Raw genomic sequence first — 22,453 nt, 5'->3', positions numbered from 1 at the left:
TCTAACTGTTTTGCTGAACAAGGGTTGGGTTCCCTTGGAAAAAGAAAGAAGAATAATAAAGAAAAGAAAGCAAAAGAACCTTCTCTGTGCTTTTTCTTGTTTCATGTAAATGCAGCCCGCCGCAGCCACTCAAGCGGCTCGCATTCGGTGAGCTACACAGGGACAGAAACTGGGAGCAGTAACGGCGGCGGTGGCGGGAACAGCGGCGGCATCGGTGCCGGACTCGACCAGGGGAGCCGCAGCGTCGGCCGAACATCGGCTTCGAGCAGCATCGGCCGCGGGAGCACATTGAGCAGCCTCGGCCGTAACAGCACCAGCTTCACGAGGACCTCACTCAACAACCTCACAGTGTCGTCCTCGCTCGTGTACAAGCCTGGCGGGACGACACCCAGCAGTGGCGTGACAATCCTGAGCACCACGCCGTCGAGGCAGCAGCACCAGCCGTTCATCGTGGAGCAGCCGCCCCTGGGAGCGGCATGCTCGGGACCGTTTGTGGTCGAGGTCACTCGAAGGAGCTCGGCGTCGGCGGCAGTGCCCCCTCTTTACTCTGGCAGCATAGCGGCAAACATACCCAGTCTCGCAGCAAACCTGACCAGTCTCGTCAGCATTGCCGGAGCGTCATCGGTCGGCATCCCCACAAGCATCGCCACTACGGCTGGAAGTGCCCTCCGGGAGACAGCAATGGTCTCCGGTGTGCCATCAACGGAAAAAGTCAACATCTGAGCGAGTTTTTAACACCCTGTGAAGGGGGGCCATCTTGATGCACCTTGCATATTTTTTCTTATTATGGTGAACAAAGCCGGGCACAGCGATCTCACATGATTCTACTGCCACTGCTAGATGCAAGCTACAGTCAATAGGGCATTCTAGGAGATGGCACTGGCTGCTGGACTGTCATAACAAGGATGGCGTTAAATCTGAGTCCATGTATGCTCCTTGGGTGTCCATGCGCTCAGTCAGCAAATGAGGCAAGGTGCACACGCATCGCGATTCTGTTACCATCTCGAGTCGTCACTCCCAATTGATGCTGCATGGAGGAGTCCGGCCATGCTGTCCCCACTGCGCTTGAGAGTTCAGCAGTGAAGCATAGCCAGACTTGCTTCAAACATGACCACTCTCAGTCAGCATCGCCGAAAGTTCGGCCACTATTCCGACCGATGGGCTAAGCGGTTACGACAAGAAGCGCTCCCCTACAGAATGCCACGGTTGCCAGACTGCCGTCAACAAAGTCAACGCAATAGTCAATTTGTGCACTTCAGGTGGGACGGTGATTTGATTAACTTGTATATTCACTTCTTTTACTTTGTTCTTCAATGGAGACGACCTGCGTGGACCTTTCATTTCAGCTGCCACTGCAGGCTTACTTTACAGCTGGTGGTGCATTCTGAGAAGAGTATATATATATACATATATATATATATATATATATATATATATATTCAGTGGGGTAAGCCAAAACCCAATTCACATTTATGCACAGTGGTTAAAGGTCAGACATACTTTGTACGCTTTCACTAAATGCGCCGAATGGTGCGAGACCCTTGGACCCAGAAAATCCCCTCTTGTGGCACCCTTATGGACTGACTTTTTGAGTGCTTTGTTGAGAACCTGCTGTAGCATTTCCTCCATAGCGACCCGACAATATGTCGTCGTACCTGGGAACCGCATCTCTCTTCTTTGTGTGATGGGCCGAGTTCTGCCTCTAGCTTTTTAGTGAGCAGAAAGACAAGGTAATGCAAGTCATGTGAGCCTTGAACCTGAATTGATAGGGAGGGAAGCCATTTCCAGCCACAACTGCAAAGTTCACTCTGCTACGTCCATGTTCTCTTTGTGTGTGTGTGTGTGTGCGTGTGCGCGCGTGCGTGCGTGCCTGTGTGTCTACGTTGTACTGTATTGTCTGCGATGACCAACAGTGTTACAACTATGTACTTCGTCACAAATGACAATGGTACCCATTATATTTTTTTGTCTTGTGTAAAAATCGCGTTGTTATTCAAAGTTCTACTGTTGCGGTACTTCTGTTGTGCTTCGTGAACTTGCTGTTGATAGTCCGTCGCTTTCTTAGGTTCGTTTCTTTCTCACCCAGAACTGTCAGCCCAAAATGCATGAATTGAAAGTGCGTTTGTTCACATTGTCGGCACTTGTTTTGACAGCAGATAGTTTCAGCTGTTGTCATTGGTTCGAACTACTTAAAGTGTTCATTCGTCCTGGTGCTGATGGTTCCCTGTCATCCATGTCCTTCTGGCTTGGTGTGAATGTCCGCATGTTCTGCCTGATTGTTTGTGTCCTTCTCTTGCCATCACTGTAAGAAAAGAAGAACACCCTGTTTTATATGAAGCCACAGTCTGTCAGGCTTGTTGACATACTGATCTGCGTTAGTACTTGAACCGTATTCCTTCCGGTTACAGTGACAATGTCTTAGTTGGCTCGTCTGTCAGCCACATTGGGAAAAGGCCGGTGAAGGTTTGACTTCGTTACACAACTTGTGTTGACATTTTCGGTGTGGCGCACTGTGTGCCCTCTGCAGTGATACTTGGGCTATTATAGGCAATGTTGCAAAATTTCATGAGCAAGCCTGCATTTCAATGCCATAAACATGGCAGTGCCATGCACACCTTCACTTGAAAAATACTGTTGATTTGATCTGTTTAGAGGTGTCCTGGTTCGTAGTCTCTTTAGGCTTATAATTCAAACCTGATTGAGTGCAAACATTATCAAGTATGCACATCCTGTAGGTTTAGGTTCAGTGTGTATAAGTAAATTGTTAAATATAAGATAAAATCTAAGCTGCCACATTCGTCAGCAACTCACTACACTCAGAGTTATTGCAGTATATTTTGAGATATTATACAGTCAGTAGATAAGACTAACGTTCCATTCGGACTTAATAGAAACCTCTTTTAGTGTAAGCATTATTCAGTAAGCGCAGCTCTTAGATTTAGGTTTAACTTCTTCTAGGTTCACTACATACCAATATATTTGTATATAGGTATATATTGGTGAATTGGTATTCTATATGGTACTGTATATGGTACTGTTTATGGTATTGTAATATTGGTAAATTGTATATTAGTATGGGTAAATATATTGGTAAATCAGAGCTGGACATGTACTTCCACAACACATTACACTAGAAATTCGTGCAATACAGTGCATGTCCGGCACTGTTGGCAAATTGCACCAACAGAGTTACGAAAGAAGTCATTGTAGTGAGTATTCTTGCAGGCAGGCTTGCTCAAGGAACTTTGAATATCTCCAATTCGCAATATGTGCCTGCTTTCATGCAGGCACAGATAGATAGTACATATACTATGCGCGTGCCTGGTGCTCCTTGTGTTTCATTTCTGGACATCGATATATCGAATGGCTTTTCATTTTCTAGATTTCAGTGATCTAGCTGCAGGATTATGTCCAGCTGCTTCAAAAGCTTTTTTTGTTGGTGACGATGGTGTTCTAAAAGGATGTTTGGTTGTGGAAGCTCAAGAGATTATGGATCGATGCTGAACAGGTTAGCTGTACTGCTTTATATTAGCGTTCACATACATGTTTCTCTTTCTTTAAAGACTTAATCAGTTAGGCAGGCTCTGTTGAAAGGCAAAGATTGTACATGGTTAACTTCTTGAAACAAATGGCACAGCCCTTAGTTATATTTAGGTGTTAGAGTTTGCAAAGCTTCTTCAATGTTTCGCCCTCATTCTAAGATGTTAAAAAATTTAGTGGGGTGCAATTAACCAACTGTAGAGGCAGCAGCAACATTTGGGCCGACTTATTCAGTGAAATTTATATTCAACATGAAAGAACACATTCAGATGTTTCTGTCAAACTATTTAAGAACATAGTAATGTTGAAACAAAGCTTACATTGATGGCATAGAAAATATCAGGGGACATATAGATGAATGTCTCTCTTCTAACGGAGGTAGCAAAGCAGCTGGCAGCTTCTGTGCTATTATTATGATGATAATGATATGTGGCATTTAATGGCGCAAGGGCCAGGAATGTCCGAAGAGCACCACGAATTATTGGTATTACCTCAGCCCTGTCTGTACAGTGCAAATGCTGGTATGCCTTCTTGATGATATACTTTTTCATGGCCTTCCACTGCAGTCTTTTACATTGTAATAATACCAATGACCACGCATGTCAAGAGTGCAATATGTGAGCATTGCACCCTTCATTCTCCTCAATGATTTCAATTTTGTTACCGCTTTTTGTTTCAAGCATATCGAAAACGCATTTTGCGTTCTATAGAAATAGTCGTCGCAGCGTGAAGTGAGTGAAGCGCTTTAGTGACTCTTGTCGCGAAATTACGATGATTCCATAACCCTTTTAATGCCATGAAACACGAAGTGGCGTGTAGTATAAAAAAATATCCTAGGAACTTGTATAATATCTTAGGCATATAATTGCATGACGCTCGCTTACTTGCATGACCAGCTTTACGTGTGCTTAGGTATCCTTTTATATGTGGTTCTGATCCCACTACAAAGAAATAATTTTGCCTCTTAACTGAATTATGGCAGTCTAGCATTGTAATTCTATGTTAGAAAATGGAAACGAAAAGTGAGTATCACATGATCGAGAATCAGGCGCGACATGGCAGTCGCTAGACAGAACATCTTAACACTTATTTTCGGCGGCTGTGCAAGCTTAACTGAAGGTAGCAGCCATTATTTACTTCAATAAAGGCTCTCGCTTTTGCCTTGTTCTCGTTTAGCTCATCGTCTTAAATTTCCATCTCCCACCTTCCCCGTGTTTCCTCTGAAATTCAATAAAGGCAACAACATAATACGAAGAATGATATAAAAGTTTGCAACTTGCATATCAGGAAAACTGCCAGACCCTGGAAAATTTATTCTTTAACATAATCTCCTCTCACACTAATGCACTTCTCCCATTTTCCTGGAAGGCTTTTGATACCTTGCAAAAAAAAAAAATCTTCCTGGTTGCCAAGCCACTCCTCTGTGGCAGTTTGAAGCGAGTGCAAGTCATCAAACCTCGTTCCCTTGAGTTGTTCCTTCAAATTCGGAAATAAAAGTCACTTGGGGCCAGGTTTGGACTGTACGGTGGGTGGTCCAGCTGTTCGAAACAACACTCTCGAATGGCAGCCTGGGCAACACGAAACCTGTGAACCGGGGCATTGTTGTTCAGAAGGAGGACACCTGTTGTCACTAATCCTCGGCGTTTTTTTCACAATGGCTTTACATAGTTTTTGAAGAATGTTGACACAGTATTCGCCTGTAACTGTCCTACTGTTTTCAAGATACTCAATGAGCAGGATCCCTTTCACGTCCCAAAAAAGTGTCGCCATCACTTTCCTCCACGAGCGTAGGGTCTTTGAATTTTTTCGGGGGAGGGGACCCCAAATGCCTCCACTGCATAGACAGCTGTTTGTTTCTGGGTCCCACGGATGCAGCCACATCTGATTTCCAGTCACAAGTCTGGAGAAAAAATTTTCTGGGTTGCTTGAATAGAGGTGCAGAAGTTCCCTTGATGGATGCAAGCAGTGGTGTCCATCTTGTGCTGAGAGGTTCCGTGGCACCCATCATGCCGAGACCTTTGACATACCCAAAACATTGTGAATCATAGTGAAAGCACTGCCATGAGAAATGTTGTCCGGCAACTTCGGACAGCTTGATTCGGTGATTATTCATGATAAGGCTCTCTGCTGAGGCTGAACGGTCCAAATTGGTTGAAGTGGGCGGCCGCCCTGACCTTGGGTCGTTTCCCGCGTACACGTGGCCATGTTTAAACTCATTGAACCGCCAAATCACTGTAGCATGTGAAGGACATTCCCTGCCATACACAATCACCATCCTACTGTGGATTTCTTTGGCAGAACTTCCTTCTTTGCACAAAAATTTGGTAACGCTCCGGTACTCGAGCTTGAAATCGTGGGAGGATGCCATGTTTGACTGACTGGTGCAGACCAAGTAACAAACTGGAAGGCTTGATATTCAGGCCTTGCTAGGCTGCAGAGATGACCTAAACAAAAGATAGAGAGAGATCACTCTCAGGCATTTGGTTATAGCCAAGTTGCAACACCTTTTGATCTCCCCTCGTATTTTGGTGCTTAATGTAAGTTGAAGCTTTCGCATCACCGTCATGCGCCGTAATCCTTTTTGTCCTTTTTATTTCTTTTTCTTTGTTCATAAATGCGATGTATTTATTATTACTGCGATAAAAATAATGTGTGGATCAACATGGCAATCATAAAACATACTCTCACTCATAGTGACATGGCTTGTTTACTGTTTAACTGTCCTGGACTTCACAGAGAGTGCAAAAGTGATGCGTACAAGTTGGGAAGTAGAGTACACATTACCAGTTAACATATTAAAAGGCTTTTTATTAAGCCTGTTCAATATTACCAGAAATTAGTGCATTATCTCAGTTGCGCGACAACAATACCAACAGAACAGGCAGAATGCAAGCGGAACACGCACAAAGAACACCAAGGGAGCGCTGAAACACACTATGTGGCTGAATGCCACTCTCCTGTACGAATGACAGTTTGCACTTTAATCACGCAATATAGGAATGTTCCGTGCATTTCGAGCAAGAATGTTGAGCTGTAGAGCAATACATTACTATTTCACTGCAGTCAGTGCGCTTTATTGGCATACGATCAGCTGAAATTGCCAGCACCGAAATGCCACCGTGTACATTCCAATGCGCGTGGCGCGACTGCCTGTCTGCACTAATGCGGTGATGGTGCTGCAGCCTCCAGTTCAATGTCGCAGCCAGTGCCAACAGAAGCCCTTAAAAGAGCACTTAGGAACAGCATAGTGTTTCACAATAACATTACTAGGCAGAACCCTGCGTGAATATCTTATATAGACGAGTTTCTTTTTCCACTCTTTTCATCTGTCATGCCGAATGACCAATGCCCTGCTATAATGGCGATGTGGCTCCGTCCAAGCTATTGACGAAGAGCCGAAAAAACAACAACACTTCAAATGAAATTGTTCATTAGGAAATACAACCATTCGTGCTTTGGTTGCTTAACTGCAGTTAACATTTTTAGTAAGTAGATCTTTGCACAATTTCACTTGGCTCTGTTGTGAAGCCATGCTGTAGCTTCATTATTTTTGCGTTGGCTTCTGCTGTTTTGCATGCATGCCACAAAAATAATTGATCTTATGATGTAATTTTCATTATGTGATCGGAGCACAATAAAGCGTGCGTGTCCCTAAATGTAGACAGCCTTCAGGCAGCAGCGTTAGCCACACGTATATAACTTTTGACGATCTAAACAAGTATTTTTCTCTTCTACGATGCAAATGCAGCAAAAGAGAAATGGTAGGTTCTGTAGTCTCTGTGAGCTTCAAGATTTTAGGAAGTCGTAGGTACACTTGAACCTAGAGGGAGGAAGTTTATGTAAATCCATGTACCGCCCGTCATTATCCACGCTACCTGGAACATGAGTATTCATTCATTTGAACAATACTGGTGATGCATGCAGACACTAGAGATATAGTTTGATTATTTTTAACACGAAATTGCTTGCACTACTACTGTTCACCCAGTGAAATTTACTGCAACAATGCCAATGTTCTGCTCGCATCCTGTTTCTTGACGGAGCTGGTTAATTATGGTGACCAATTATTTTCGTGCTGCGGATGTACACGGGACAAAGATGCAAAAGCAAGCAGTTTGTGCAATCTTTTAAGTTTCTGTTTTCTTTATTTTGTTAATTCGAAACTGTATGCTTGGCAGTACTACTGTTCACTTGTTGGAATTTGTCGAAAGGATGCCATTGTTTGGCCGACATTCCATTCAATGTTTCAGCCGATTAGTGGTAATTGTAATTGGTAAAAATACGCTGAATTTGAGACACATCATTTGCACAAGGTACCAGTTCACGCAAAGTATAACTTTTATTCGTTTTTGCTTTGTCGGTGCGAAGCTCTGTGCGTAACACCGCTTCATTTCACCCACTGAAAGTCATTGTTAGAAAGCCAAGGTCTTGCCGACATCCTGTATGCTGATGTAGTTGGTTAATTGTGGTAATTGTCATCAGTATTGGGCAGTAATGGGGAGGGGCTCCCAAGTGCACAAGATACCATTCATGTTTATGTTTCTCTCTTTGTTTTAACTAGTGTGAAACTTCATACTTAACACTAAATACTGTCACACTGGAACTCACCATAAGAATGCCGATGTTCTGCCGGACTGTTTGCTGGGGCATCTCGTTAATTGTGTTAATTTTTATTAGTATTGTGTACTGTATGTAAAGAGCATCCAGTGCACAAACATCCGATTCACAATGCTTGCTCGAGCTTTTCTTATTTATTTTTAAATTTTTTTACTCTATTGCCTCAAGAAGAGCAGTAACCGCAGGTTATCGGTGCTTGTAGGTCAGCAGCAAGAACTCGCTAGTCACCCTTTTAAATACACAGTAGAACATTTGACTGATGCCCGTTTCCAACAGGTACCAGTTGTACATACTGTACAAAAAGAAAAAAAAAAAGGTCATCGGCCACTTTCGTTTTGGAAGACGTCCAGTAAAGCTTAGAACAATTCTTCAAGCATGTGATACGGGACACATTGTACATAGTTCTACCAGCATTTCCGGCTTTGGTTCTTAATTGTGTGACTGTGTGTGTGTGCTACCTTGTTGAGCTCCTGTGGAATGGACTTGATTCCTATTTGCGGTGTTAACAGTGGCTGCAACAGTGGCCTGCAGGAACCGAGCTCTTGTTCTCCTAGTCTTGAACTGAGGCACGATTCCTTCTGCTGTACAGCTGACTCTTGTGTGATTGTGTCGTGTGTATTCCCTTGGGATGAAGTGGCTGAGATGCTTCTAGCTTTAAGCATTTTTCTACTGATTTGTAAGTTGCCGTTGATGAATGGGTTGAAGAGGTTTTCTTCGTATTCTTATGTTCCTGGGGTCTAGTACCTTGAGAACCCATCAGTGCATTGCTTTTTGTATTGCCTATTAAACCATCAATACAAAGAAGGCGTCTGAGTGTTCATTTATTTCCTCTAGTGGCAAATTCCAGAAAATATATACCAACATAAAAATGAAGATGGAGCTCGAGCAGATGACGGACATGTCCTAGATGGTTTGCTGGTCTGTTCGCATGAAATTCTTGAAATCATATTTTTTGCTCACGATATTGTGATGCTCCTTCCAAGAGGCAAAAAGAACAACTAAACGTGGTCTTGGGCAGAGCTATGCATACAATTTTTTTTTTCATTGTTATGCATGCATGGCAATTGCTGTAGGCTGTTGGTTTTGGGATGTTGCACAACTAATAAGTTAGGTCATGTTTAGCCAACCCCGAGTAGCAGGTCAAACACTCGACTTCTAGTTCCTAAAGGAACATCTATCTTCCTAGAGGAGCACTATCTCACCGGGTGTAGACACCAAACAGATGGCCCCACGTTGCCCCGGAATTTATGTGTACCAAGATACCTGGCATAAAATGATGTGCAATAACACCTGCCTGCCAGTCCCTTCCCCCGGTTAATTGCGTGAACTTTATTTTTGTCCCTCTTGGCATCACTACAGGAGCTGCATAATGCCCTTGCGGACAAATCGTGGGCAAAGCGAGATAACTTACTTTTTCAGCTAGAAACAAATTAGTCCAGGTTTAACTAGGCACTCTCGCAAAATTTATTTTACGGAATTCCAGATTTTACGGGAGTTTGTCTGTTCCCCGTCAACTTCGTAAAATCTGGCTTCAACTTGCAAAGCAGTTACATAGGGAACACGTCACAAGAAGAGTGACATGATTTTAAGTCTGTATGACGGCACTTGTGCATAGCTTCCACAGCACACTGTTTGCATTCATGATCAAAATGATAATGAAGGCATTACGTCCTTGAAGGACAAGGCATACAAACGTGGTCTGACCTAAACATACATTACAGACCTAATATATGATGTGACAATTCTGTTGGTGGCGCAGGCAGAAGGCCAGTTCACTGCAATATGAGCAGAGTAATACTTATATTGTAATAAGTATTCTACTGTATAGTGCGAAGCATTATCATCAGGACCGCATGAGACGGGGATGAACGCTAACTTCCAATCAAGGTTTTCAAATCCGTGACGTCATACTTTTGCAGTGATGCATTTTGGCCCCTGAAGTAAAAGAAGTAAATCTTCAGCCATTTTTTCTCGACTAAGTCGGCCCCCTATTTTTTCACATAACCGGAAAAAATTTTCGAAGTTCCGCCCGAAGGGCGAAGCATTGACAGCAACATCAAGTTTATAATGTTACGTACGGACTCGTCAGACAGTGTTCTAATGATAAGCGGGCGCGGCATAGCACGTACGAGGCAGCACACAAGTCGTCTGCTGCTGGGCAGAAGGGACGGTGCCCTGGCAGTATGGAGGAAGGAAAAGGTTAGGAGAGAGCACAATGTCATGCAGCCAGCCTTGGCAAGCACACGCTCCCTGACGAGCATCTCGCCATGTTTGGCTTGGTGAGGAGCGCCACCAGCTGCCGTGGCAGGCATCGCACCTCAATGGTGCACGAGAGGGTCGGGAAAACCACGGGCGTTGGTCGGCGCCCAGTGAAATATTGGAAAAACATTTACTCTCGGTTCTACTCAGACCGTGCATAAACCTTATAGCATGCGCGTGCACAATGCTCATGGCAGCAGCGGAAGGGCTAACGCTGTCCTGGAAGCGTTGAAGGTGCCTCCACTTCATTCAATTTGTCGCTTGTGCGGGAAAACACACTTCACCCCTCTGGAAACCCTCTAACACGAGCAGAACACGCCCCGTCGACAAGCGAGGCAGCACGACAACACTGACAGAATGCGCTTAGTGCGTTCGTATAATTAGAATAATAATAAAAGGAATTTTGCTAGGCCACGTCATCTGTGTGAAGCTAAAACTGCAGTACAGGTCACTATTAACTGCAGTAACCCACTATATCCTGCTTCGCTGCTGGTGCAAATCCTTGACATCGGCGTAATTGTGAAAACGATTATGCCGTTGTCGAAAATTTACTCCAGCAGCTAAGCAGAATATAGCAATTAGGTATGCTTGTGTGGTTGAGCTCTGCGCCACTAATCTGGCCGCTCGCGTTTACGCCCCCGCTAAACCGGCAAACCGCCCGCGCTTGCCGGAATACCGGACGCACTAAAATTCTGTAGTTTATACGTGCTCCACGAGCTCAAAACATCGACTGTTTTGGATGTCGACATAGTTGTGCGCTTCATTTGTCTGCTTAGCATCATTATTTTGCTAAAAGTGGTAGAATAGGTCCACGTTTGTAGAAGTTATAGGGTTTTGGAATAAATAGTGTCCAAAACATGGCAGCCCGGACGCATTTACGGCTCTGCAATCACTTCCGGCATCTGCTCTCTGCAAAAGCACAGCTTTCGAGATTAGTTTTCATTATCCAAAGGGAGCCGTCGCTTGGGTGTGGATTTGGACACCAACTACAGTAAACTCTCAACTGTACGAACGTGGGTTTATCGAATATTTCAAAAGAACGAACTTTTTAAAAATCCCCGGCAGTTTTCTTATAGTTTCTATGCAAAAGTGTTTCACTTAAGCGATTTTCGCAACAGTCAATATTTCAGTTTAACGAACTCGCTCAGAGGACCAAGGCTTATTTTTACGATCAGAACCGATGCCCGCCCTCATCAAACCGCCGCTCCAGCGGCAATGTAACGCCGCTGGCGCTACAGCGCCCCTGGGGCAAAGCGGCGGCGCGGAAAACGAACGGCAACTAGGTATGGCCTCCGAGATCACCCGCACAAAACGAGCAAGCATGTAATCTCAGAGGCCATGAACAAAGTAACATCGCTGGCGCGTACAACGCCGCCAGAGCAAAGAGGCGATCTGTCAAACTACAGGCCACGTGATGTGTTTTTTTTTTTTTTTTTCCGACCGGCTAGTCGTGGCATGGTTGTCGTCTCTTTCTTTCGAAGAAGAGGTGTAGAAGACGAAGGAGAGGCAACTGCCAAACCAGTTTCGAGCCCTATAACTCTAGCGGAGGTTGTAGGGTACATTGTAAAGTAGAGACACTTTGTGTCTCAACAGCAAGCTGTGCCAGAAGAAGTGTACAATAACATTGACTCTTTGGACAGTTTTGTTACTCCCTGTGCTTTAAAAGTACAAGTGCAGAAGATTACAGATTTCTTTCTAAGTGAGAAAGGCAGCATTATAACTGTTATGAACCTTGTACTTGCTGATATGTACAAATTCCATTTCACACATTTCTAACACTACGGTTGCCATGTCTTTTGCTCCATGAATTGCACTTCAAACTTTTGACTCTGTATGCCATGTCTCATGTTGGTCTAGTGAATATTCCGTTTAGTGAACTTTCAGTTAAGTGAACTATTTCCTTCGGTCCCTTGAAGTTCACTCAAGTGAGAGTTCACTGTATATTGGCATGCGAAGTAAGTTTGCGTGTCGTGCGATATATTTTTCTAATCTACTAGATGAAACTTCGCTGTAATGCTAAAATGTGCAACAAATTTGTCGGTCCGGTTCACATGCAAAAGTAGTTAGCTTCTACGCACTGCGACAGCGAGTGACCTCTTCGCTCGTTCACAGCTGTGCAATTTCAGGTATTAGAAAACAGTCAGAGAGGATTGCTTGCGGAAACCGCTGTAACGAAAATATATTATAGCGTTGTCACTTATATATTTGCACCAATAATTTGGTGTCAGTGTAGACGGAAAGAAACCCTTACTCGATCATGCATGTCTCACGTTCACCGAGCTTCTCGCTCGGTGTTCAGAGAGGCGTAGCTCGGCAGTGCGTTTGTCGATCCGAGCTGAAGTGGTCGCGCTTGGGAAAGCTCGCTCAGCCATAGTAGATGTAATCTATCAAACTCAAACATCTGCTCATCAGGAATCGTATAAGGCCTTCGAGTGTCTAATTTTTGCAGAAATTTCAAACTTGCTCGGTTACGGTGCCCCGTGTTCGACACGCAGGGTTACCAGAAATGGCAAGACAGAGGGACGCCAATTCATGCCCACCACCTTTGATTATGTACGGTGGGCCCACTAGAAGCATCACAATTTAAACAAGCTTTATAATGCGTCAATAGGTGCCATGCGCTCTCTTTCGGTATCATGTAGAGGAAAGAGGCCATTAGACGATCATGCCTATGTCGCGTGTGCAGATGGCGTTGTCGTCGCGTCGCGCACGATGCAATCAGAGAAAAAAATTAAGTCTCTCGAGCGCGGCGTTCGGAGAGGCGTCTAGTTCTGTAGTACATTTGTCTATACGAGTAGGAATGGACACGTTTGAGAGAGCACGCTATGCCATATTAGGTATAATCTATCAAACAACTAGTGTTCATCAGGAGTTATAGGGCCTACAGGTGTGCAATACGTTGCAAAAATTTAATGCTTAGTCGGCTTGCACATCCTTGAACAAACGGCACGCCATCCCCAAACGGACGAGCAGGCGGGCACCTGTGGCGCTGAAGTCTAATTTCATCCAAATCTTGGCCAAGCCCGCACAGTGGGTGTGCGCCATCGCATAAGGAATACCATACCATACCATACCACGCCCGCAGCGGGTTTTGGCCATTCTTGGAAATCATCATCAACAACCGTATAGATGCGAGAGGCGCACACGACGTAGGAACAGAAGAAGAAGAAGAGGTGGACGCCATGTACTGGAGCCAGGAGGAACCGAGCAAAAGTCCAGGTGACGCCGGGTCACCCGCTCGAGGGACGCCTCACTTCGTCATACGCCCGAGCTCGCCGGCGACCAGGCACTCCCCCTTAGACAGCCCCGTGGCCGGAACACCGCTGCCGCCCGTTATGTTCGCGTTTCCGCTCGAGCCCCAGGAAGCGGCGCCCGTAAAGCAGCATCGGAAGCGCAGGAGCAAGAGAAAGAGGAAGCGCAGGAAGAAGGGTGCCAAGCGCAACGACGCGGCCAGCCACGAGGAGAAGGCGCCCAAGGTTAGCGGTTCGGGCACTTTCACAGCGTAGTACTTCTAATCAGGCTTGAATCGCGCTAATGGGCCTGCCACCAAGTTTGGTCATTGCAAAGAGACAAGCGTAGAGCGTTGTAAAATAATTTGCACCCTTAGAACTGAATAAAGGTGCAAGTTGGTCCATAACTCGCACCAGTATACCATTTCTGGGTCTAAAGGTGTGTCAGAAACCGATTTACACCCTTATTCACTTTCAAGGGTGCAAATTATTTCACAATCTGCGCAGGTGACGCAGTGACGATTGCGTCTGCAAACTGACACACCCATGCGCATCGGTAGTGGACGCAAGAGCAGAGATTGAGTGTAATACCGCTCTAGCCGAGGCAATGGGAGAGTGTCTCCGCTACGGGAGAGTAGCTCGCCTCTTCGCAACATTACCTCGAAACATTTCATTTGCTCAAATCTCGGCTAGTAATGAACCTTTTTTCAAAATTCTTGCGGTATAACATTCCCTGGGCGACGCTTTCAAACTTGTCTGTAGTGCATTACCAAAATATTCTACAGGGCGTGGCTTTAAAGGGCGCCTCTCATAGCTTATTTAATATAGAGTGCCCCGATACCTCGCTTCAGCAGCGCTGACGTCTAGGCGCCCTAATTTATTATCTTTGGGGTGTTCAACCGGATAACTATCAATTATACGTGCCTCGATAGCCTCCGAAATAGCTTGAGGACGCCTGTTTCAAACTTTCTTATGTTTTTTGTCAACTACCTCACAAATTTAAAGGTGCGTGTTACGAATGAGGTGCTTCGCGAACGTCGTCATTATTTGAAAACCGAAAAGTATTGAAATTCTACTGCTGCATAGGGGGTGCATAAATGTCCGACAACCAAGACGACCACTATGGTTTTGAAGGTAGCGCGTTGTTACACCGACAAACACAGCTTTTGAGGTGTAGCTTAAGGCATAGCAAAGACGAATTTTTCTTCTGTTGGCATATCTCGGCAACTACGTTTTGAAGCGTGGAGGCACAAAGGAAATGTGTAGTGCTGCACGTACAAGAATAGAGAATTGAGTGACTGTGGTCACGTTCGTCATTTAGCAGCCCAAAGAAGAGACACGAACAAGAATGAATGACACGAGTCCATGTTTGTCCATGTGCGTCCTTTGCGCTGGCACACGTTGAACGTAGTGCGGCCTTCTAATCTGCACGGAGCTGAGTTGTTAGCGACCATGCGCGAGCCCATGCTCTACCTCATTGTCTCTGTCTTTGCACTTGAAAACGTTTTCGTCGTCTGAGGCACATTTATCGGGCTTGTTGCAGGATCAAAGAGAAAATCACGTGACCTACCTCGGAGTAAAGGCGGGCTGCTGGACACCTCCCAGGCGGAATATTTGCGATTCGGGTTTGTCGCAGCATGTGACCGCAGTGCCAACGCCTTCATTACTCGAGCTCAAAAATAAGGTCAGTGCCGTTTCAAATGTGCTGTGCCAATACCGAGCGAGCATGTAAGTGTCAGTGTTATATCTGGGATTGGAGGCAAAATAAGGGTTGTGCGATCAGCCTGTGGAAACGCGGCGACGCGAGAGTAGAGACCGTGAACGCCTGACGTACGCGGTGTACCTCAGAATACAGACTTGCCACCCGTTCTTTCGATCACCAATTTTTAATTGTTATTTAGTTATTTACGGATACTTCAAGCTTGCACAAGACGGTGTCAGATAATGCAGCATGAACAGAGTTTCACAGGTGTAAAACACAACGTGGCTTTCGATCAAAGAGAATGCACCTTGCACTACAACATCAGCAATAAAATTATTCTATTTAATGATTGTTCTAGGAAACAAGTACTTAAAACAATTAATTCGGCAGGTTAGCTGTATTAAAGTTTTACGGTGTTGCTTCCGACTGACGTAACTCGAGGACTACGTCAGAATTCATGAGGTCTTGATCATATTAAAAATGAACATTATTTATCTGAATCAATAACTTCAGGCAACGATTGAATGCGTTTTTTTTTTCACAGTACAGGTAGCAGACCACTTCGTGTTACAAGCTGACTGACTGACGTTTGACCGTATGAATTATAAACAAATCTCAAGGCCTTTTGTGTACTTCTACTGTCATGTTTAGTGAAATGATTCTACATGATCTCAGAGTGTTTCAAGATTGAGCGAATAATTGTTTTATATGCCAGTAGGAGAAAAGCTGAAGTAACGAGCGCTTTAGAAAGAAGAATTTACGAAGGCAATCAATGGTAACAGTGTCAACGTGCTCGTTCTGAGCTAGAACACTATTTATTCATAGTCCAATGCATTTGCATTCCATTTCTTTTGGTAAAGTGGCGTTCTTACGCCCGCTGTTAAAAGGATACTGAAAAGGATTCGATAAAAGTGAAGGTGAGCTGTAGTAATAAATTTCGTTTCTGCAATGACAGGGCGACTGCTCCTATGCCACAAAAGGAAGCCTGGTATGCTAGAAAAGATGCAGAAACGAAGGTAAATCGGGTGTCGACACTGACCCGAAGTTTGCACAAGTGCCAGCTCAACGTGACATCCTGAAGTCCTAAACCTTCGGCCGTAGTGTAGTTCATTTTTTTTATCATTCAACAAAGATGGCATTCTGAGGGGTCTAAAGAGATAAACTAGAAAGTTTCGAGAAGCTTTCTTGCACCAGCTGTTTTTCAAACACGATAAACTAGAAGTTGTAAAATCCATGACGTCAAGATTCAGGAGAGCTCTGTTGACGCATGCATTGGGAAAGGGAGCGAGCGAGCGAGCAAGCAAGGAAGCAGAGCAAACAAAGCAAAAAGAGCAAAAAGAGCAAAAAGCAGAGCAATAAGCAAAGTAATAAGAAGAGCAAAGCACAAAGCAGAGTAGAGCACAAACCAGAGCAAAGCAAAGCAAAACACAAAGCTGGGCAAAGCACAAAGCAGGGCAAAGCAAACCAAAAAGCAAGAGAAAGCACTAAGCATACCAAGGGAAAAAGCAAAGCAGAAAGCAAAGCACAAAGAAGAGCAGAGCAAACGAAATCACAAAGTAGAGCAAAGCACAAATGAGAGCAAAACAAAGCGTAAAGCAGAGCAATGCACAAAGCAGAACAAAGCAAAACGCAAAGCACAAAGTAGGGAAGAGTAAAGCAAAAGAAAAGCAAAGCAGAGCAAAGAACAAACCAGAGTAAGGCAAAGAAAAAAAGCAAACAACAAAGAATAAAGCACAAACCAGCGCAAACGAAAGCAAAAAGCAGATGAAAGCAAAAAGCAAAGCAAAGCAACGCACGAAGCAGGGCAAAGTGAAGGAGAAAGTAAAGCAATGCACGAAGCAGAGCAAAGCACAAAGCAGAGCAAAGCACAAAACAGAGCATAGCACAAAGCAAAGCAATGCGCAAAGCAGGGCAAAGCAAAAGCAAAGCACAAAGCACAGCAAAGGACAAGCCAAAGTAAGGCAAAACAATAGGTAAACAAAAACAAAGCAAAGCACAAATCAGAACAGGGCATAAACCAAAGCAAAGGAAAGCAAAAAGCAAAACATTGCACAAAGCAGAGCGAAGCAAAGCACAAAGCAGAGAAAAGCAAAGCGCAGCACAAAGCAGAGCAAAGCAAGGCAAGAAGCGAAGCAGAAAGCAGGCCAAAGGGAAGCAAAAAGGAAAGCAAAGCATAAGCAGAGCAATGAAAAGCAGAGAGCAGAGCAAAGCAAAAAGAAAAACAAAGCAGAAAGCAGAGCAAAACAGAAAGAAAAGAGAAAAGCAGAGCAACGCACGGAGCAGCACAAATCGAAGCAAAAAAGCAAAGCAACAAGCAAATTACAAAGCAGAGAAAAGTACATAGCATAGCAAAGAAAGCGAAAAGCAAAGCAGTGCTTAAAGCAGAGCAAAGAACAAAGCAGAGCAAAGCAAAGCAAAAAGCAATACATAAAACAGAGCAGAGCATGCAAGCAATCAAAACAAACTAGCAAGCAAGCTAGCAAGCAAGCAGGTTAAACGAGCAAGCAAAGCAAGCAAGGAAGCAAGCAGAGCAAAAGAAGCAAGCCTGCAAAACAAGCAAAGCAAAGCGAGCTAGCAAACCGGAAGAATGAAAATGCAAGTAAAGCAAGCAAGCAAAGCAACATAGCAAACAAGCAAACAAGTAAGCAAGCAAGGAAAGCAAGCGAAACAAGCAAGCAAGCATTAGAATCAAAACAATACAAGCAGCATGCAAGTAAAGAAAAGAAAGCAAGCAAAGCAATACAAGCAAGCAGGCAAAATAAGTAAGCAAGCAAGCAAAATAAGTAAGCAAGCTAGCAAAACAAGCTAAACTAGCATCAATTGAAACAAGCAAAACAAACAAACAAGTTAGCAAAACAAACGTAAAAGCAAACACAAAGGAAAAAGCAAAGGCAGAAGCAAAGGCTAACACCAAATGCAAAGACAAACAGAAAATAGAAACGGGAACGAGCAAAGAAACAAACACAATGCAGGCGACCAAACAAAAAACGAACAAGCAAGCTGACAAGGAAACAATCAAGGAAACAAAAGGTTTTTCACGTTCAGAACATACAAGAAAACCGTAAGAACAGAATATAGAAAAGCGATTGTGTCCCTGAGCTGCCTTCTGGTATTTGAAATAATAAAAGCACTGTCTTGTGAAGCCTATTTTTCAAGAGTTGACATGTATTTATTTGGCGTGAGAAGGTACGTCATCAGCAGTGCCAATTAGGGGAAGTTTCCTTTGCATTTCACCCCGCACTGTATAACGTCGATACTTTGGTATGACGTCATGGATTCCGAACTATATCCGGGCGCTCCTACCATTTTTGTTCGCAAATAAGCCATTAAACACTGAAATATTGGTGTTTAGTTTCGTTAGAATAAACTGTGACGTTTATTTATTTAATAAGCCTTTTTACTGTAGTTTTGAGCGGATGGTTTACAAACATCATGAGGTTACAACAAATTTCAAACCAGAATATCAAATCCGTCCTTCATTTTTACTCTCGTCTTTGTTGCGCAAGCGTATTGTATAAAAATAATCTTGTCTAGCACATATCCCATAATCTGATAAGATCATATGAAATTTAATATAAGAAATGTGGGTTCATATAAGGTTATTTGGTGTGTGGAATATACGTTTTATATGAGAGTATTTTGATAGGGTCTTTGGGTCCCAGTAAAAGCGAAGCGTATACTTTTGGGTACTGCGTCGCAAGTCCACTAAAAATAACCTAGTGATTTCTATTTGGTCGAAATTTATCTAGACTATCCCGCTATGGCGTCCCTCACAACTCGGCTGTTGGTCCTGAACAATCGCTCAAACACTCTATTAACCAATCAGTGACAATCACAATATGATCAGGTCTCATCAATCAATTCACATGACCAGGCCTCTCTGCTTACGCCTGTTTACTGCCATCTCCTCCGCTCTCCTTTCTTTTCAGGCCAGATCAGAAGCAAGCCCCAAGTTAACGTTCACAGCGAACGCCGGGAACGTTGCCTCGGCTACCTACGCACCAACGCTCGACGGCGCCCCGACGACCAAGGTCGAGGGCGGGGCCTCCAGTCCCGGCCTTGGTACCTGCGTCGGGCAGTTCCCGCCGGCGGCCATCTCGGTCGACAAGATTGCGGAGAAAAGCCCCGACGCGAGCGAAGGCTGGAACTCTATGCAGCTGCTGCCGGGCGCCGGACGCACAAAGAGCGGCATCGACCACTCGATGGGCTCTGTACATTCTAGCACGAAGGGTTCGACGGGAGCAGCGGTGAGGAAAGCAGCGCCGACAAGCGGCGAGTCGGCGCCCTACGTGGTCGCGGCGTTCGCCCTGCTGTCCATAGTCATCTTTCTGGTACTGCTGCTGCCGAACAGGCCTGCCAGGAAAGCGGTCGTCTTGGCTCACAGGAAGAACACTTCCCGCCCCGTCTCCCCGCCACCGTCAAAAAAGCCTCCGGCGTACATGAGAAGCGCGACCACGACGGCTTCGTCCGCTGCCACCACGAAAAAACTCGTTCTTGTAACATAATCGCCGCGTTTTTAGGACAACCAATACTGATATCGGAACGATCTCTGCATAGTTATAACGTTTAAAATGAAGAGAGAACACTGTTTTTCAGTGGGACACATTGCATGCAGATGACGCACGAATGAGCGCTAATGTGCAGCTAATTTCTGCATCGACTGTATGAGATTTACTTCTAAACATAGGAGATCACAAATATAATTATTCTTGGTAACCAAGCGAAAGTAGAGGGGCAGCGCAATTTTGACTGAGCACAAGACGAAGAAAGGACGAACACGGCGCAGTTACCAAGATTCGCAGCCGTGGCGGGCATCGGGATTTACTCGATAATCGCCCGTGCGATGATGAACAAAATGTGTATATATATTTAACTAATTTAGGCACATTGTTTCTAATTTAAGATCCTAACTTAGCCATTCCACAATGCATAATGTTTTTGCTACAGATACTCCGTGCCTTGAATGCTAATTTTGTGACATATGCACTGAAATATCTGCAGTGCAATGTACGGCTGTTCTAGTAAGCCGTTGCCACACCATGAAAGAGAAAGAATGCAGCGCGGAAAACTTATCTGAACAGCAATATAGGACACGATGCTGCCGACGCAATCTGCACAGTACAGAGTGCCATCCACTGGCAAGCAGGACATGCAAGACATGCCCCTACTAACGATCTCTCTGGTGGCATCTACTCGTGGCACATTATTTTTTTATGCGCATTCTCTTAACATGGAACACAATGTAAGGACGACACCCTTGTGTTCAGCCTGACATGTTGGCACAGTTACGTAAGCGTGCAGTTAAACCGACTCATCCGACTTGTCTTATGGTTCTTTGCTTGACGAACCTGTACGCGGTCCTCTCGCACAGCAGAGCAAAGCGAACGCTGATGGAAGGAACTAAGGGAACGCCACATGCAATGCACCTGTGTCAGCGACGAATTAAGGAGGGCCTTTCGCAAAGTGGCCGGGTAGTGAGTCAAGTGCTCGGCTTGGAAGAGAAGAGATCGTTGGCTCGATGCCTATAGTACATTGGTGGCCTGTGTTTTAGTAAATTATACGGACACTACAGGCGCGACTCTCGCTCCGACCGCAGGTCGTCACGTGATCTACTTCGCTTCGAAGGCGCTGCATACTGAAGTGGTAAAGGGAGCGGCACACGGGAACGTTCGCTTTGGAAAAATGCACGCGCGCTCCCCACTGCCGGCGCTGTTCATGCCATCGTTGGGACTGAGTGCTCGCGGTCATCGCAATCACTCATGGTGGCGCGGACGATGGCGCGACGATTTGTTTATCTACTCTAAGATACGTTACAACCTTGGCCGATTCAAAAGATGGACGACTGGATAAACTTAGCCTATCCAGGTAGAGGCGCAACGTAACACAGCATCTTAAGGACACCACTAAGGTGAAACACTATGTCAATTTATGTACTGACAAAGTATTCTTTGAAATCTGTATTGTTACTTTCATGACAATGAGTTATTAAAGAAGAAAATGAAAGTAAATTTGTTTCATTTCTTGAGATTAGCGCTAGGAGGAGGACGAGGAAATCAACTTTATTAGAGGTCCTGCAGGCCACGAGAGCTTTGGGCTCTCATGGAGTGGGCGTCTCCCACGATGGAACCGGGAGGTTGAGTTTCCTGGCGGCGTCGTGGGCCTGCTGGACGGCCCAGAGTTGGGGAGTGAGTTCTTCGCTCCGGATTGCTTCTTCAAACTTGCGCTTGTCCTGTTCGTAGTTTACGTGAGCTTGCGAGCATGGCCAGAGTAAATGATATACGTTAAGGGATCTATTGCAATTGGTGCAATAAGACTTGTCGTAGAGCTCAGGCATGTAATGGTGTAGTCTGGTTTGCGTGGGGTATGTGTCTGTTTGTAGCATTCTCAGCGTAACCGCTTGAGCTCGAGTGAGCGTGCGGTGTGGCGTGCTATACTCTCTACGTTGTAGGTAGTAGTGTTTAGTGATTTCATTGTATGTAGTGGGGGCGTCCTTGTTCTCCGAGTGGTCGGGTGAAGCAGCGCGGTCTGTAAGCGCGCACGCAGCCTCGTGTGCCGCCTCGTTAAGGTTGGGGACGTCGCCGATCTTTGGTCCTAAGTGTGCCGGAAACCAGTGTATGACGTGTTTCTTAATCTTTTTCTTTGTAACAATTCTGAGAGCCTGTGCGCAGACCGTGCCCTTTTGGAAAGCTCTGATAGCGGCTATGGAGTCACTGTAGATATGGCAAAGATTGTCGTCGGTGAGCGCAACAGCGATCGCAACCTGTTCGGCCTGTTCAGGCTTCCTTGCGATTACCGTGGCTGCATGTCTTGTGGATCCGCGGCCGTCCACAACCGCCACTGCGAAAGCTTTGTTTCCCGCGTATGCAGCCGCGTCCACAGAAGCTGAGCGTTCGTGGTTCGCCAAGGCTTGGTTAAGGAGGAATTGTCCTCTCGCTTGTCGTCTGCCCTTGTTGTTTTCGGGGTGTACGTTTCTGGGTACAGGTCGTACCGTTATCTTGGCACGGATGTCCCGTGGGAGGTCCGCAAAGTCTTTTTGCTAGGCTTTGCTCAAGGAAACATAGAAATTAGCGCTAGAATTATTGCTCCTGCACGTCAGTATGACGTC

General features: G+C 45.1%; 2 protein-coding genes across 2 annotated transcripts in view; both read left to right on the top strand.

Moving 5' to 3' along the window:
* Nucleotides 1–8,961, top strand: part of pcx (pecanex) — a 102,426-nt gene extending 93,465 nt beyond the window's left edge. The window contains exon 38 of the mRNA XM_050192423.2: nucleotides 116–8,961. Within this exon, the coding sequence (XP_050048380.1) occupies nucleotides 116–723 (608 nt within the window). The 3' untranslated portion in view covers nucleotides 724–8,961. The remainder of the gene's footprint in view (nucleotides 1–115) is intronic.
* Nucleotides 8,962–13,403: 4,442 nt separating this feature from the next.
* LOC126546181 (uncharacterized) lies at nucleotides 13,404–20,294 on the top strand. Its single transcript, XM_055061126.1, has 3 exons — nucleotides 13,404–13,892; nucleotides 15,190–15,330; nucleotides 19,278–20,294. Exons 1-3 carry the CDS (start codon nucleotides 13,599–13,601, stop codon nucleotides 19,851–19,853), a joined length of 1,011 nt encoding a protein of 336 aa, XP_054917101.1. The 5' UTR covers nucleotides 13,404–13,598; the 3' UTR covers nucleotides 19,854–20,294.
* The last annotated feature ends 2,159 nt before the right edge of the window (nucleotides 20,295–22,453 follow it).

This window comes from Dermacentor andersoni, chromosome 10 (genome assembly GCF_023375885.2).
Source record: "Dermacentor andersoni chromosome 10, qqDerAnde1_hic_scaffold, whole genome shotgun sequence".
Classification (NCBI taxonomy): Eukaryota; Metazoa; Arthropoda; class Arachnida; order Ixodida; family Ixodidae; genus Dermacentor; species Dermacentor andersoni.
The sequence above is the reverse complement of the archived record's forward strand: the minus strand, read 5'-3'. Positions and strand labels throughout refer to the sequence as shown.

Coding starts and splice junctions, on each gene's coding strand:
- LOC126546181 (XM_055061126.1), top strand. CDS start 13,599: ATGTACTGGAGCCAGGAGGAACCGAGCAAAAGTCCAGGTGACGCCGGG. Junction 13,893..15,189: donor ACGAGGAGAAGGCGCCCAAG/GTTAGCGGTTCG, acceptor GGCTTGTTGCAG/GATCAAAGAGAAAATCACGT. Junction 15,331..19,277: donor TACTCGAGCTCAAAAATAAG/GTCAGTGCCGTT, acceptor CTTTCTTTTCAG/GCCAGATCAGAAGCAAGCCC.